The sequence below is a fragment of the Branchiostoma floridae genome, chromosome 10, assembly GCF_000003815.2.
Source record: "Branchiostoma floridae strain S238N-H82 chromosome 10, Bfl_VNyyK, whole genome shotgun sequence".
Classification (NCBI taxonomy): domain Eukaryota; kingdom Metazoa; phylum Chordata; class Leptocardii; order Amphioxiformes; family Branchiostomatidae; genus Branchiostoma; species Branchiostoma floridae.
In genome coordinates this window covers 7,934,747-7,951,941 of record NC_049988.1, presented here as the reverse complement: position 1 = coordinate 7,951,941, position 17,195 = coordinate 7,934,747, and the positions used below count along the sequence as shown (strand labels likewise).

General features: G+C 38.4%; 1 protein-coding gene across 2 annotated transcripts; it reads right to left on the bottom strand.

Moving 5' to 3' along the window:
• Positions 1 to 4,244: 4,244 nt before the first annotated feature.
• Positions 4,245 to 17,195, bottom strand: LOC118423990 (ras-related protein Ral-A-like). 2 transcript variants are annotated; one of them, XM_035832365.1, is made up of 6 exons: positions 17,067 to 17,195; positions 11,935 to 12,076; positions 11,313 to 11,521; positions 10,536 to 10,710; positions 8,517 to 8,614; positions 4,245 to 6,767 (listed from the first exon to the last, which is right to left on the bottom strand). In XM_035832365.1, exons 2-6 carry the CDS (start codon positions 12,040 to 12,042, stop codon positions 6,752 to 6,754), a joined length of 606 nt encoding a protein of 201 aa, XP_035688258.1. In that variant the 5' UTR covers positions 12,043 to 12,076; positions 17,067 to 17,195; the 3' UTR covers positions 4,245 to 6,751. The 2 variants fall into 2 exon arrangements, with proteins under 2 accessions (XP_035688258.1, XP_035688257.1); XM_035832364.1 differs by lacking the exon at positions 8,517 to 8,614 and having other exon boundaries at positions 17,067 to 17,194.

Below are 17,195 nucleotides of genomic sequence, written 5' to 3'. Positions count from 1 at the left end.
TGATACTAGTACAGATATTTATGCTTGGTCACGAGCAAATGCCGATGATGATGATACTGTAAGTTAATTCATTTTGATAATCATAAAAAAAAGGTTTATGCTGTGTGTTAAGCACACATTTTTGTTTTGTTCTACAGTAGTAAAACAAGGGAGAAATATTTGCAAAGTCATGATGTATCAATCACTGTTTAGGCCACACCAATTTAATTTCTTGGTTCACGGATTTTTTCATAAAAAATATGGAGCGAGAGGGCGAAATAAAAATAAAAATCATAAAATGGTTCGGGTAAAGGTAACGGCTAATCCAAAACATAAAGAAAAAAAGTTTTCAGTTTGAAAAAAAGTACAAAAACACTATTATTGTACAGTAACAGCACCTGTACCCACCCTTTAAGGAGCTTATAATATAAAGGCCAATTTGCTACACCAGAAAGTTGGTGAATGGTTTCATTAATGGTGAAAATATGCTGAGTGGTAATTTTTATTTTTATTCTTTTTTCCCAAAAAATAGGAGCGAGCGAATCCGTGAACCAAGAAATTAAATTGGTGTGGCCTTAAACCCTAGAAATAAAATAAAGCCACTGCATAGAAATGGCCAACATTATTATGCATTAAACAAATGATGCACGCGACCGATTGATTGATTGATTGATTGATTATTATGCACACAAAATTCTAAAATGCTATTATACCACTATTTTGCCCACCATTTTCTTTTAAAATATCAGACTTTGACTAACAGCCTTTAACTTATTAAAGACGCAGACTGCATAATCTGATGAGACAACAGGGTTTCATTCTTCAAGCCTTTATTGCAGTGACAAATAATCAAAAGGCAGTGACTAAGTTACACAAAGAGCAGTTAGAACACCTGGATTATTCAGTTATTGTCAGATATTACACAAATAGGGCAATCACAATGTATTAAGTGTCTAAATGCAGGCTAGACCAATGTAACATGTACATTATGTATTACCCTAGATAACAGGTATATGACATACAGATAGCACATGTCACAAATATCAAATGAAGGGAGAACAGCACATTAAGCAATATCTCATTTATTTGCATACGAATTACAACTGCAAATATCATAGATATGCTCCCTATTGCTTATGCACCCCCTATAATCAATAATGGAATATCCCAACAAAAAATAGTGTTCATTACCTTTGCCAGAATGGCTAAGGTTATGTTTTCGGTTTGGTGGTGTGGCTCTCCCCGTTTGTGAGCAGCATAACTCGAGAGGACTTCGATGGATGCAGCTGATATTTGGTGGGTGGGTAGGGGTGTGGAAGACGAAGGTCGAGTTCGATAATGGGCCTCCTAGCGGCTTGCTAAGGTACTGCAGCAGGACCTGCATGCTTGATATCTCGCGTTCCGGACATGCTGCGGTCGTGATTTTTGAGCGTTAGGGAGCCCTTAAAGCAGGGAGTGATTGCTGCGAGTTTGGGCCCCCTAGCGGCTTTCATGGAAGTGCGGGCGCCGGTTTAATTGCAAACTTTTGTCTGCGGACAGCATAACTCGAGAAGACTTCGACGGATGCAGCTGGTATTTGGTGGGTGGGTAGGGGTCTGGGAAACGAAGGGGGAGTTCGATAATGGGCCCCCTAGCGGCTTCCCTTGGTACTGCAGCGCAACTTCCGGGTGTGTTTTTCCATCTTCTGAACATGGTATGGCCACGAGTTTTGGGTGTTAGATAGCTGTTGTGCTCAGGAGTTAGTGACATAAGTTTGGGCCCCCTAGTTGCCCTTATTCTTGGTCTACAGATTATTAAATCTTATGTGTACATAGCATGTATACACCCCATCATGTATAATGTACTGTCCCTATAAACAATTTTCTTGTAATCCTATCGTCTGGTTTATAGTGGTGTTGACCTCTTTTGCAGCAACTATGACCTTTGGGGTCACTTCTTGTCAATCTTACACTAGGCTTGGGCATGACGTAACCATTACACCCAAATATAGCCACAGTGCCAGAATGGCTATGGTTATGTTTTGTGCTTGTGAGTCTGTGTGTGTGTGTGTCTGTGTGTGTGTGTGTGTGTGTGTGTGTGTGTGTGCATAACTCAAGAAGCCTCGGATGGATCCAGATAATATTTGGTAGGTGGGTAGGGGTTGGGAAAACGAAGGTCAAGTTCGATAATGGGCTCCCTAGCGGCTTGCTAAGGTACTGCAGCAGAACTCAATTTTTTATATCTCATGTTCTGGACATGTTGTGGTCGCGATGTTTAAATGGTAAATAGCCCTTGGGGCAGAGAGTAAGTGCTGTAAGTTTTGACCCCCTAACGGCTTGTTTGGAACTGCAGCCACCGATTTCCTTTCAAACTTTGGAGGAGAATAACTCGGGAACGTGTAGAAGGATCGTCATGATTTTTGGTATGTAGATAGCCCAAGTAACAATGTACATAATGGAATACTAATTATTCAAATCAACAGCTAATTTGCATAATTAATGAGGAAAGTTTATAAATCCACTGCATTTCATGATAGGACTTTCAAACTTGTCACATATTTAGATGAGAAAGAGAAAAATATCAACGCATATTTTATGCAATTGACCTCATTTGCATAATTCATGAGAAAATATGAATGTGTTGACGGATCGTCATGATTTTTGGTATGTAGATAGCCAAAGGGAAGACTTACATGATGGAATTCTAATTATGCAAATCGACAGCTAATTTGCATAATTAATGAGGAAAGTTTGTAAATCTACTGCATTCCATTATAGGACTTTCAAACTTGTCACATTTGTAGCTGAGAAAAAGAAATGTCAATACATATTAATTATGCAAATGTTGATCTCATTTGCATAATTAATGGAAAATATGAACATGTTGACGGATCGTCATGATTTTTGGTATGTAGATAGCCTAAGTAAAAACTTACATAATGAGATACCAATTAATAGCTAATTTGCATAATTGATGAGGAAAGTCGATAGATCCACTGCATGTAGTTGAGAAAGATGGCAGAGAGTAAGTGGTGTATGTTTGGGTCCCCTATAATGTCTTTTCTTGAACTGCAGATGCCGGTTTTGTTTCAGACTTTGAAAGAGAATAAGTCAAGAATGAAAGGATCATCATGATTTTTGGTATGCTGATAGCTTAAGTGATGCTTGATACAATTTGATATTAATAGTGTAAATAGGGATCTAATTTGTATAATCAATGGCAAAATTTTATGAACCAACTCCAGGCATATAAAATAAAATGTAATGAGTGACAAATTTATGTCTACAGACATCATTCTACATAACAAACCTGGTTTATTTGGCAAAGGTATGTGTTCGTGGAACTCTAGTTACTTGCTGTGTAGAAGCCATCATGCCTACACCATGGAATGTATAGTGCAAGATCCGGCTCACAGCAATAGTAGTACATTGTATACACAAACACTAGTCTCAAAAACACTCCATTGTGTTTTGCAGTCTACTGTATACTAGTATATTCAAACTTTTGCAGCGGTTGTATTTGTTGCTGTTTTTGTGCCTCCACCACAAATTCATGACAATGCTATTACATGTATGCATTTCCATTATAGTAACGTTACTGTAGTACTGAATTCTTTGCACTGCACAATTAAGACACCTGGAAACCCCCTTGTCCTTGAAATAAAACTACTGCAAAAGTAATGATATTACAGTAATGAGTTACAGTCCTAAGGCTTAATAATTCATGCATTTGACCAATTTCTAATATGATTTCAGCCAAAGAAATATGGTGTAGGCTACCTGTAATACAGATGTGGTATACCATGCTTTTATGCCTAATGATACAAATATCATGGAATATCATGAAGATTTTCCATAATGTGGCTGTCACTATACCTAGTAGACATGTAATCAACACAAAGGAAGACAGCGGGTCCAAACATTTTCCTGACCTTCCCCAACTTCATAGACCATTTCATAGATCTATGCCCCTTTCCACACTTTGTAATGCAGGGGCAAACAAAGCAACATAGACTGTACTGCACACAGTCTAAGTGTACCACATGGCTATGCGTTGTTTGCCAGAGTTCTGTGAAAAAGGGCTATCTGCTAGTGGAAGTTTGTGTCAGTCTTCAGAATACAAACCCGTCATACTTAATTTTAAAAGATAAATCCCTTCAAGTTAGCCCAGCTTTAAGTTGCCAATAACTCCAGACGTGTTACATGAAGTGTAAAACCCTGCAGTCCTTGGACATTTGCTCAAGTGTTGGCAGAAAAGTATGCATTAGGTCCCGTTCATGATAAAAAAAAAATCAAATGGTGTTATCCGTTTGGCAAGCTAAAATGGATAAATTTGTCATCATGAATGCTCCTTTTCTTGAAAACTCTTTGAGGTGGATCTGGAAATGTTTCTAGTTATCCAGAATTGCGAATCATGAACGCAAAAGCAATGTGGACTCAGAATACATCTGGGTACCTTCGTTCAATGTTGGTGGCCTCACAGGGAAAAGTATAGTTTGTGCAGAATCCCAACAACCTCAGCGGGTCAGAGATCACATTACCATGCCTTTTCATGGACCTGAAACTGTTTGCCGCTGAGTGCAAGTTTGCATCATGAACACAAAATGCAAACCGTTTGCTGCCAGATTTTCAGGCCAAACAGATTGATCCGTTTTCTTTTTTGCATCATGAACTGGGCCTTATATTGGTCATCCAGGTTCACAGGCACATACCAGCAGCTGGTTGCATAATATTAGATGATTAAAACAACTGAAAGCATTGTAACCTGCTGAAGTTACCTGATGGGCCTATCATTTGATACTTAAAGTGTTTGAAACACTAACATCACGATGTTACACTCTTCTCTAGTACCAAAGCAGACAAGATGTACTGGTAGCGCCATTAATACTTTATTTGCATTCAATTAAAAACTGTACAACTGAGGAATGCATTAGCACTCCCACATGCCCACATTGCCAGAATTCCATCATAGTTCAACAAGCTCAATCAGGAAATGTGCATTGGTGACACGCCAAAACCATAATGTATTCACTGATCAAAATGAAATCAATGCACACTGCCCCATCTTATATCATTTAGGTTGGTTGAAAGTGTTGGTTAAAGAAAAACAACATATATCCACAGAGTATCTACTAGTAACTGAATCAAGTAAGTTCTAACTAATAATGCTAACCTTTCTTTGGCAATAGAACGATTCTAATACTCTTTAAGCTGTGCAACGAGTACAGTAATACAGTGCAATAAAGTGCTTTGGACCCGAAATTTTCTAACTGGATGTTGCTCTGTGTTGTGAAACACTTAACAGACAAATATGTGCCCTTGGCATCTAGTCTGGATATTTTGTTTTAGCCTTAAACTTCAGTTTAAGGTTCAATCAGACAAGAGACAAGGACACTACTGTTGTGACCTAACACTTACATGTTCACTAACAAAGACAATGTTGTATAACAATATTTCAACAGAAAGTTGGGCAATGTGGTGTCAATACAATGGCTAGATAGCATTCAAGCATATAGCCCCACAAAGTTCTTTTCAAAAGTATGAAAGTTTGCTGAAAAATTCTTATCTTTTCCTTGATGAAACTTTCCTTGATTTACCATATCCAATGACCTATACCTACTGTGCCTATACAGCAGGAGCCTAACATAATATTTTAGGTGCATAATTTCATACAGTGATATAAATACAATTAGTGATTATTCATCATAATTATCAGTGCTACTTAAGATTGCAAATATTGTATGTAAATTAATGTAATTAATTAATTATACAGTAATTACAGAGGTTTTGAGAAGATTACAAACTTTTAGATCTTCCAAAGCCAAGGAAGAATGCATGGTCATGACTTAGGTCGAATTTAGACCTCGATTTCATGTACATGTACATGGAACTGAGGATGCTGACTTAATGATAACTGACAGGAATATCTGACAAAGCCTTTCCACAATATTCATAGTCTTACACAGTGAGTACGATCATGGGATTTACATACATGTACTAGTTAACCAATACAAGGACTGCACCTATGAAAACCAGTCTCGTTTAGGAATAGTAGTCACTTACAGTTTTTACGATTCCATACTTTTTTTCTAAAATATCAAAATTGAAAATATTCAAGGAGTTTCCGAAATACATTTTGTAACCTTTCAAGAGTTTTCTTCTAATTTCAAACTTCTAAATGTCACATAGCAAGATTTGTACAAGTCACTGATCAAGAACAGAAACAGAAACGTTCTATTTTGTATTTTGGACCTCAGTACAGAAAGAAACCTACTTGACTTTAACTCCTGAAATTGTCAAAATAGTCAACATAGTGTTCCACCAAAATTAAACAGTGGTGCACAGTCATACACATTTATGCACATAGAAGCTCTTTGGAGTAACATTGCAGGCCAATTTTCACAAAGCCATGGAATTCTGAGTTCAGATTTTCAGGAGGAATAAAGCAACCCTAGAATGTAACACACAAGACAGAGTGCGATGTGTTAAAGGCACACCCATCCCAATTTTGTAACACTGTTCAACAACTTCATTTCTACCCCATTTCAAAGTTGACTTGACCAATTCAGCCAATCAGTGAACAAGGATACAGAAAGTTGGATCAAACCAAAGTCCAAAGGGGGTGTGTGACCAAAACTTTAGCAATGGAGAATGCTTTGCACATTGAAAGTTTGTGAAAGAGGATCACAATATAACACATTTCTTCTTTCTTTTCCCCTCCTTTTTGGTTTTCTTGTTCTTCTTTCCATCAGGCTTGGCAGTCTCTTCTTTCTTCCGATCGCGGATCTCGCACATTAAATCAAAGAACACCTGCACAACACAGGAAAACATCATCAGGAAAATGTACCTCCTATTCCTCTTTTTCATACACAGGGCTCTCTTCACATTCTATTGCTTTTAAGATGACTTCATGTGCTTTTACAATTTGGTCATCCTTTTCAGTCTAAGAAAGCAGTTTCCTGACCTGTTAGTTGTACAACTGGACAAAAACAAACATGAACAGTGAACGGATGCAGAACACTTGTTAGTGAGGTAAAGTACACTTGTGTTTGTACCTAACCAAATCAGAATGAACTACAGACCAGAAAACTTGGTGTTATACCTTTAACAAACTATCAACTTTTTGGAACTATAAACATTCTTTGGGTATCTCCCAAGAGAAGACAAAATATGTGTCTATAGAATGTAAGCAAAGAAACATTGCACCTTTTTTATTCATAACGTAGAATTGCTAAACTGCATACAGCAAGAACGTTACTCTCTAAAACTATAGTATAGTACTGTAAATAAAACATGCTTGTAAGTACAATATACCATCACGAACACAAGTCCATTCTAGAAAATTTCTGACACTAGTGAGTGTGAAAAGCAAACTTTAAAAACAAGTTTGACATAGAACTGCAACATAACACATACATCATGAGAACAAATTTCAAGTACAAATGTATTCAGATCAAGCTAAACCAGGAACAAGTTAAGACGAATATCAAGAAAAACAGTTGCACATCTGATTATTAATATTACCAGGCAAACGAGCTTCAATGTTAAGTGGCAGACAGAATCTCCTGCACAGTTTAACCAATACATTGTACATGTATGTTATATTGCACACTGAAAAAACTTTGTAGTGAGACCAAAACAAACAGCAGTGAGAGGCCCTCTATCATCAAAATGATAGAGATCAACTGAGAGTAAAGAAGGGAAGAGGGAGAAACAAGAGGACTAAACCATTCACAGGGAAGAGAGGAGCAGCAAGGGAAGAACAGAAAACTGGAGGCCATGGGAAAATGTTAGTGTAGTAGAACTGACTATCTGTAAGACGTTACCGTTGGTAGGGCTACTTTTGAAATGTTGGGTTTGACAGTTGTTTCTACTTCCTCACATGCAATCCTCCCTCCACTTCTACAGATCTTACTCTAGGGTTTCTTGTTGCTAGTCTGGATATGTCAGAATTAATTAGAATCATTTCAATCATTTTTACAACAGTAATAAGTAAAAAAATTCCTACCCAAAACCCTTTACATGTATGTATGTATGTACATGTATATTGATGGGATATGCATACAGTAAAGAAATTTTATACTATTATAGATATGATTTTTCTACTCCCACTATCATTCTGAGCAAGTGCAGCAAACTCAACACAGTTAAAGTAAATACAATTCAATTTGAGGCAGTGTTTTACAATGTAGCATATGTACAACTGTTTTATATGAAAAGTACAGCTATGGAAAAACTGGACACTGTTTAGTCCTATGCAAATGTAATACCCACTGAAAGTTCAAATCAAATATTTCTATACATAGCTTACTTTTTAAAGAGTTTCCTTTTACTGAGCATGTATTTACTCATAGTAATACATAAACCGTTTGTATTTTTATGATTTCTTGATCACTGAAATTCTATAAATGTTGTACAAAATATTCTAGACCTTATACAGACACTAAGAAGGAGGATTGCAGCTGTGAGCTGAAGAATAGCTGCAGAAACACGTGTATCAAACCCGACATTTGCTGGTGCGCCCAACGGGGTGGGTAGAGAACATAAGGTGGGCCTTACATCTGGAGGCACCCTCGCTTGTTCCTGTTTCCCTGTCTGTCTGTCGGACCGTTGGCCTTTTTCCTGTCCCTGATCATTCGCATCAAATCAAAGTAGGCCTGCAGCCCGCACAGGGGGAGACCACCAGAGGGGAGAAAGAAAAGGAGAAAACACAAGGATACATACAGTTCCACCGGCACCAAGAATCAAGGAAAAACCTCCAAAAGTCTAGCGAGGGAAAACGTTGGTAGAGTACCTCTCAGGCATGCATACAGCCACATGCGTAATAGAAAAAAAGCAAAAGATGTGGAGAACATTTCCTACGTTGCATGCAATTCTATGTAACCTGTAAATCTAAAATTACACTATATGAGAAACCCTCCTTACCTGTTGAAATACATGCAAAGTTGATGTAAAAATGATTAATACTATCTATATAGCAGTTGTCTCTTTGTTATCTGTTTGTTCACCATATTAGGGTCTTCTTCAAATTAATAATAAACTGCAAAATGTGCCCAGAAAACAACCTCCTACTTAAGTACATTAAATCTTAAACCTTTATCTTGAAAAAAAAAAATAGCATCACATTAAGAAGCATTCAATTCTACAAATGAAGCACATGTACTGAAAGAACTACAATGAAAAAAACTTAGAGAAGGATGAAATGTGAAAACAAAACAAGGACAGAATCTGCATTCCAATTCTTTCATGAGGTAACATAAAAAAATTGAGATGTTTTGGTTAGTGATAGTGCCAATTCACTGTTAACAAAATGAATGGATGGCATAAAGGTTGCAAAAAGATTTTACTCCGTTCTTAGACAAAGAAAAACATCAGCGATAACAATGTGATTTTTCTTCAATTTCAAACTTGATTGCATGCCCATTTTTATTTTCATACTGAATCATAGCATGGGCCTTGGGTATACATTTACAAAAACACATTTTGTTTTTCTGACTAACTTTATCTGACTTTTTCCTGGTGAGAGAGAAACGTTAACGATAAAGGTGCTGATGTTGACAGGTTGGCAACACAAAAGTCAAAACAGACGGACAAGGCAACAAAAAAAGCACACAACTATTGAAGACACAAAGTCGGGGTAAGAAACATCATGAGTGCAATTAGTGGCCAACAAATACCGAAAGCACAAAAAAAGACACAGAACATACACTGATGCAAGAGGGATTGGCTGTACAGTGATACCACAAAACAAGTCATGGAAAATGTAAGAAGAACCATTGTAGCAATTGAATAGATTTTCATCACAAAAAAATCAATCAAGGTAAAATGACCTAGATTCTTAGTAAAGAATTTAAGTCACAGAAAATTTTGTCAAATCATAAAAAATAACATCTTCCATTGTGCAAAGGTGGTAACCCGGTATTCTTAACCTCTTTTGCCACTAGCAAAACAAGTTTGACCTCGATTTTCCGCTGTGTTGCTTAAAAAATTAGGTGACCCAAATTTTACAGGAAGAAAAGTACAAGTAACTGCACTGACACATCAATACTTAATCTCCAAGCAGATCCTGTGGTGGCACAAGATAGCATCAAAGATGACAAAGGAGTGCAGCCAGCCAAGGAGCGTTCATTTGCCAACCCCTTGGCCAGCTACACTGCTTGGCCAGCTTTGATACTATCTTACCCCACCGTAGGATCTGCTTGGAGATTAATAAATACTGAGGCAACTGAGGCTGGCAAAATAAAGAAGACTAGAATATGGCATATCCTACAAGTGTAACTAATACTATCAATACTGTCTTATGATAACTACTCTTCTGTATTCTCTCCTCTTTTTAATGAGAGAGAGCCACAAAATGGACTAGAAAGGATCAAAAGAACACGTTGAACAAAGGTGTAATTTTGTCACCTCACCAATATGAAAAGCTTTTCCTTTTTGCTAACTTTTTTTCCAGACCAACTACAACGATTTGGTGCGTATGCACTCCAGAAGTGCCCCCCACCCCACCGACCCTTCTTTGTGAAAATGTAGATGTCAGTAGGTAAGAACTAGGCAACATTTCCTGAACACTTGACACACCTTGTCCACATTTTGACGTGTTTTAGCGGAGGTTTCCACGTAGGGCACGTTCCACTCCCCTGCCTTGGCGGTGGCGGTCTCTATCGTGACTTGTCTCTTGTCAAACAGGTCGCACTTGTTGCCCACCAGTAGGAACGGAATGTTCTCGTCATTCTTCACCCGCAGAATCTGTTCCCTGCGATTACGACAACGAGAAAACAATATCATTACATAGGCGTCACAGATGACACTTCTGGGCTCAAATTTTTTCTACCCTGTACCTACATGCATGTTAACTGCACCAGACAGTTTTAGTTTACCTGCACCACTTATCTTTTTTTTTTGCTTTTTCACAGAAGATATCGTAAGAATGCTAACTATCAGTGAAAGATTTCAGGATGGTGTCCAGAAAAGGTCTACAGAAAAGGCTAGGTTGTGCACCAGGCCTGGGTACCTCGGCTGTCTACCTGGACTGGCTATCTCGTCAGGCTAATCCATAGCCTTTTTTTCATTTTTGGGGGGGGGGGGAGCCTAATGGTATAGTATTGAATTCGAATAGCTTGACACAAGGCTAGAGGGAAAACATTCTACATTCTTGCAAGAAATGTTGCGTTTCTTGACCTCACCTTAGTCTTCTACAAACTACAAATGACATTAGAATAAATGATTATTACTCGCACACACTACTTTGGTTTGGGGCAAGCCTAATGGTAAAGTACTGTATGTGAGTAGCTTGACACAAGGCTAGAGGGAAAACTTTCTGCACTTTTGCAAAAATGTTGCCTTTCTAGTCCTCACCTGAAGTCTGCTGTTGCTGCGAAGGACTCCTGCTCTGTGATGGAGAAGACACAGAGGAACCCCTCCCCGCTGCGGAAGTAGTTGTCTCTGATAGCAGCATAGTCCTCCTGTCCTGCAGTATCCAGGATGTCAATCTGCACCTCCTCTCCATCCAGCACCACCTTCTTTCTGTAGCTGTCTGCTTTGGTGGGCTCGTAGTCTTCTACAAACTATGTACAACATTAGGATAGATGGTTACACTCCTGTAGAAAACATACTCTTCTACAAACTACACATAACATTAGAATAGATGATTTAAAAAAGTCTTTCACAGACTACACACAACATTCTTCCTGTAGCTGCTTTGGTAGGCTCATAGTCTTCTACAAACTATACACAATATTACAATAGATGATTAGACTCCTTTAGATATCATAGTCTTGTACAGACTATATATAACTTTCTTCCTGTAGCTGTCTGCTTTGGTGAGCTCATAGTCTTCTACAAACTACACATAACATTAGAATAGATGATTAGACTCCTATAGAAAACAATAAAAGCTTCTGTAGATAACATAATCTGCTAGAACCTGCGCATAACAACAGCAAATGCTTTTCTTTTATGTCTTACACACACCACCTACCTCATCATACATGAACTGCAGAGTGAGGGCAGACTTGCCCACTCCACCACTGCCCACCATAATGACCTTGTGTAGCGCCATCTGCGGAGGCTTCGGTTTGGAAGCCATGGTCCGACTCTACGTCTCTACAGCTAGATTCAACCTGGGAACAACAAACAAACAAACAAACAGTTATTTCCATATCTGCGGAGGCTTCGGTTTGGAAGCCATGGTCCGACTCTACGTCTCTACAGCTAGATACAACCTGGGAACAACAAACAAACAAACAAACAAACAGTTATTTTCATATCTTCAAAGGCTTCAGTTTGCAAGCCATGGTTCAAATACCACCACTATGTCTGGTGTCATGTGTGGTGTAACTGGTAGAGTGGGGCTCGAAACCTAGTAAAGGTGCCGAGTTCGATACCCGCCGTGCCCCTGATGTTGTGCCCTTGGGAAAGGCACTATACCTGACCTTCCTTACTTCACCCAGGTGTAAAAATGGGTCTGGAGGAAAAGTGCTACCTTTACCTTCTGTCTGTATCTTGTATGTAGCACTGTTAAAATATGTTCCTAACTTGAGTACATGCAGTGCCACATTGTTCTTATCTGTCTGAAAGCAAATTTTTAAAAAAATGCCTATGTCTCGACAGCAACCTGAATAAAAAAAGAAACAAAGTTATTGCCTCTTATTCCTTTATACAAAGCAGCCTCACAGTGAGAAGATTGATAACAATATTCCTGGAAACAAACTCTACTCATACTATCTACTACTCCATCAACCCATCATTTCAGATGACCTGCTATACCAGACCTGACCTCTGCAATAACACACCAATAATACAGCCATAAAAACAATGATGAGTCTGCAATACTGTAAATGCATTTAAGTTCGCGGGGATTTAATTTCGCGGTAGCGGGAAAAATGACTTTTCGCGGTGGATTTAAGTTCGCGGTAACACCATAGACTGCAATCTAAGACCATAGTAGAAAAATGTTCGCGGTGGATTTAAATTCGCGGTGCAGTGGTCACCGCGAAAACCGCGAACATTAATCCACCGCGAACATTTATGCATTTACAGTAACAGTATTCCCTTGGTCCACCATAGACTGGTGCTATGGATGGCCGACAAGACTGCAAGTGAAATTTTTATTATTTCTAGTAAGGCTTGGAATTTTCAGTAAATATTGTGCTGAAAATTTCATTCAGATCATGGACTATCCCAGACAGCATAGTCTGACTCATGTCTACATGTGATGTAGGTTTGTTTTCCTGATACAGTGATAGAAAATTGGACATGTAATAAATCATGGAAAATGTAATCAGGCGCCTGACTACTGTAACTTCATGCATGTTTGCAGAGATTTTATTTCGTGGTTGGGTGAAAAAAGGAGGCGTTCCCAGTGTTTGCAGTGGGCACAAAGATCAGACTACTGAACAAATGTTTGGGGAATGATGCTTTTGGATAGAGAAACTAGTCGTGGAAACGTAAAATCACTGGAGACATTTGCAGGTTTACAGTACAGAACGCTGGCTCTGCCTGTCATGAAAAGTAATATTCTCTCACCAGACAAAGCCAGCCCAACAGCAACGAATACAAATTTGGTCACAAGAACGATACCTTAGCATTCAGAATGTTTAACATAAATAAACATTCTTTGTACATGTAATACTGGCTGCTAGCAAAAATTGCCAAGCATTGGAAACGGCAAGTGGACTGCCTTTTGTGACTTCTCAGTCCTAGTAGTACTCTGGTACTGGGTGTGTCCCCCCATATCTTTCGCCATGATTTCATCTTTGCATTTTACATGGTACCTCTCCAACTTGAATTCATGACAATGCGAAATGTGCATTTCCAATGTCTTACTTCAGTACTATAGAATATTTTCACACGCAAATATAAAACAACAAAATTCTCTATTTTCCTAATGCAAAATTAAACCACTAATGACTATGAAAGTAAACACATTTACAGTACACTGTTAGCACTACTGTTACTACTGTGCCAGCATATGTCACTATACATTATTAAGAACAATACCAGACACAACCAATCAAGCCCAGACACCTGGATGATCAAACCCATCTGTGTCAGGGGAACTGACTCGAGGGGAAAAATCAGACATGCTGAATTATTCATGTACACAAAACACACAAGCCACTGGCATGGTGCAAATCAAATGATCCTATAACCCACCAACCTGTGGCCTGGGTCTATCCTCAATCAGATTAACAGCCAAAACGAACTCTGTATTTTTAGCTTGACAATTCCCTATGGATTGTATTTTGTGTAGAACTGCACAGATCCTGTGCTGTTGATGATATTATTTGGTAAAAGAAAGTGAGAAAATACCAAATAAAACGAATGGCCTAAAGAAAAGAGAAGCCAATAATCGTTTTTCAACAGCCTAGAAACTTAAAGATATTTTTTATATGATTCATATATCACAAGCTACTGTAAAAGCAGAAATGTTTGCAGTGGTTTTGTGTTTGTGTAATATTTATAGTATGATACTACAGTCTATGGCACTACCACGAACTTAAAACCACCGCGAACAATCCATTTTCCTGCTACCGCAAAACTAAATCCCCCGCGAACCTAAACGCATTTACAGTAACTCAACAGCCATGATTAATTCTACAGCAACACAGATAGAAGACAATACAATCAATCTAACAGAGTGCACATCCTCTTCTTCTCCCTCAGGCAAAGGAAACATTTCCACAGTTAAAAAGAAAAAAAAACTATTGATTGATGATTGGAAAATTGCATACTGTAGATTCATTTACTTTTGCAGTTGTCTTTTTTCACTGTAAGAGGGAAAAGGAGGTTTTCTAGGTGATTTAAATTTGTTTTTTAAACATTAGTAATACTGTACTTGGTCTTGATTTTAGAATATTCGTGAAATAACGATGGAGAGGTTACTATGAAAACCATGAGAATAAAACAACTATGAATGTTTCAAGATTTACAGTACCATACTTCAGTATCAGACTTTGCCCTCCCCCTTTGGTCCTTGAATGGTTCGGCCCCATGAGTCACCTGTGTGAGTGTTGACAAACCAGGAGGGGTCGTCGGGCGGGGTCGCAGACATGACAACAATGACATCCAGCTTATCACATGGACAATAGATATCTCCAAACACAACCCAAACAGTTTGGACATTTTTTTCTACAAGCTGTAAACTCAGGGAAAAAAACAGGAAAACCTATGTACATGTACTACACTGTATTGTTTTTGCTTACCAACATGATAAGGATATACCCATTTTCACGCCTGTAACAACAACTCTAGACGTAAACATTGTAAGAAAATTAAAGGCGTAGTTGTAGGTATGTCATTTTTTTTCTTCTTTCCTTGCATGTACATACTCTTCTTGTAGATATAGAACCCATTCCCCCATCTGGAATGCCTGAATTTCTGACCTCTCTATGGGGAGTAATGATTGAACACACCCAAGAGGAAAAGTGTGGGTGGAAGCAGAAGGGATGTCCTGCATTCCAACCTCCTAAACATTCCTGCAAACGTCTTGTCAGATATTCCATCTGGCTTTCTATCAATAACCTTATCATTGCAAGTTCACCAAATGTGTTTTGGGAATAACACCAGGAAGTTAGGGGTTTGTTTTCTCCCAAATTCAATTCACTGGTCTTAATTACTGAAATAAAGAGAAATCCTGCTTATGCTTAAGTCTTGTCTCAAAGTATTTCTTACAACATTATTGACTGAGCTAACATTTAAGGTATGATATCCTCCTGTTTGGTGTTTCCTTGCTGCTACAAGTATGTACCTTGCAATTCTATCCTGTCAAAATAAACCATTCATTCTAGTTCACTTCAAAGATTTGTTCCTGTATAGTGATGTATGGCATCCTTGTATGTTTGGCTTATATACTAGTATATAACTTACACATAATGGTTTATTGTAACAATGACCTGTACATTGTCACTGGATGGTACTGTCAAATAAAGGACTTTCATTCAATCAATCATTGGTATTCATCGAGGAAAAACCTGGCTTCCCTCTGCTGAAATCTGACAAAAGAACAACTACGTACCAGATATTACCAGTCTGACAGTACAAGACAGTCACTTTAAGTTTCCATTCTTTTTATCTATCATAAACACAAAACAATAGCCTGGGTACCACGGATGATACTCAGGCTACAAAACAAAACATCTTGGTCATCAAATAATTTTCTTATCCCCTAATATCCTTTGAACAGAAAACAAACTCAAAGACAAAGACACAAACAGAAGAAACATTACGCACTATTTCTTTAGAAACAACATACGTATAGACCTTATTCAAATGTAATGCCGATACCTAGATCTGCTAAGAAATGACAACTTTTCAATACCAACTACTTAAGGGAAACATTAAACTTCACCAAACAATGGCAACACTCTGTTTCCTTTATCCACTAACGGCCAAAACAGTTCCTCCTCTAGTGAATGACCATAATTCATGGTGATGCGAAGATAACACAGAATCAGACCACTTCTGAATTATTTATGAAGCTTTATGTCGCAGTTTGAAGAAATGTTAGACATAAAAAGACCAAAGCTTAGTGAATGTTTATTTGTCAGCTACACGATAATGTGGTAATGAATGGGAACTGTTGATCTTGACACCTGTGAAAATAAATTATGTGTTGATTTCAGAGCGTTGATACTTGCCTTTGTAGGCACCAACCAACCGTTGGATTTGTTAATCTACATACAAATCTTTAAAATGTTTGGGTCTGGAAAATTGGAGAGGGGAAGCGAAAGATTTTATGTTAGTACTGGATATGTCCCACCCAACACAGAACGGTCACTTTTTCTTCACACTTCTCACCACATAAACACAGACATCATTTTTTGGCCCTATATGGGTCATAAGTTTAGTACACCCAGGGGTGGACTGTTGAAAGAAATCGCCGAATAAAAAATCGATGACTACTAAAGCTGTCTGCCGAGGAGATTGATGGATGAATTATATTATAATCTCCAGGGCTTCCCGTCCAAAAAATTGTTACATGTTTCCGAGTAGCAAAACGGAGAGGTGTTACTCACAGGGAAATGGCGCTGTATCAACGGTTTAAGACAACTTATCGAGTCAAAAAGAATTTAGATAGTAGAGAAGAAGTCACTTAACGCTATGACCTACCTTAAATGGACTGGGGGTGTGTGAAAAGTGATCCTCGGCGCCCTACATACAAGGCTACCGCGGAGCGCTCGGCTCGGCTCGGTCGGTCTCGTTACAGGAACCAAAATGGCGGAAGGGTGGGGCGCATGG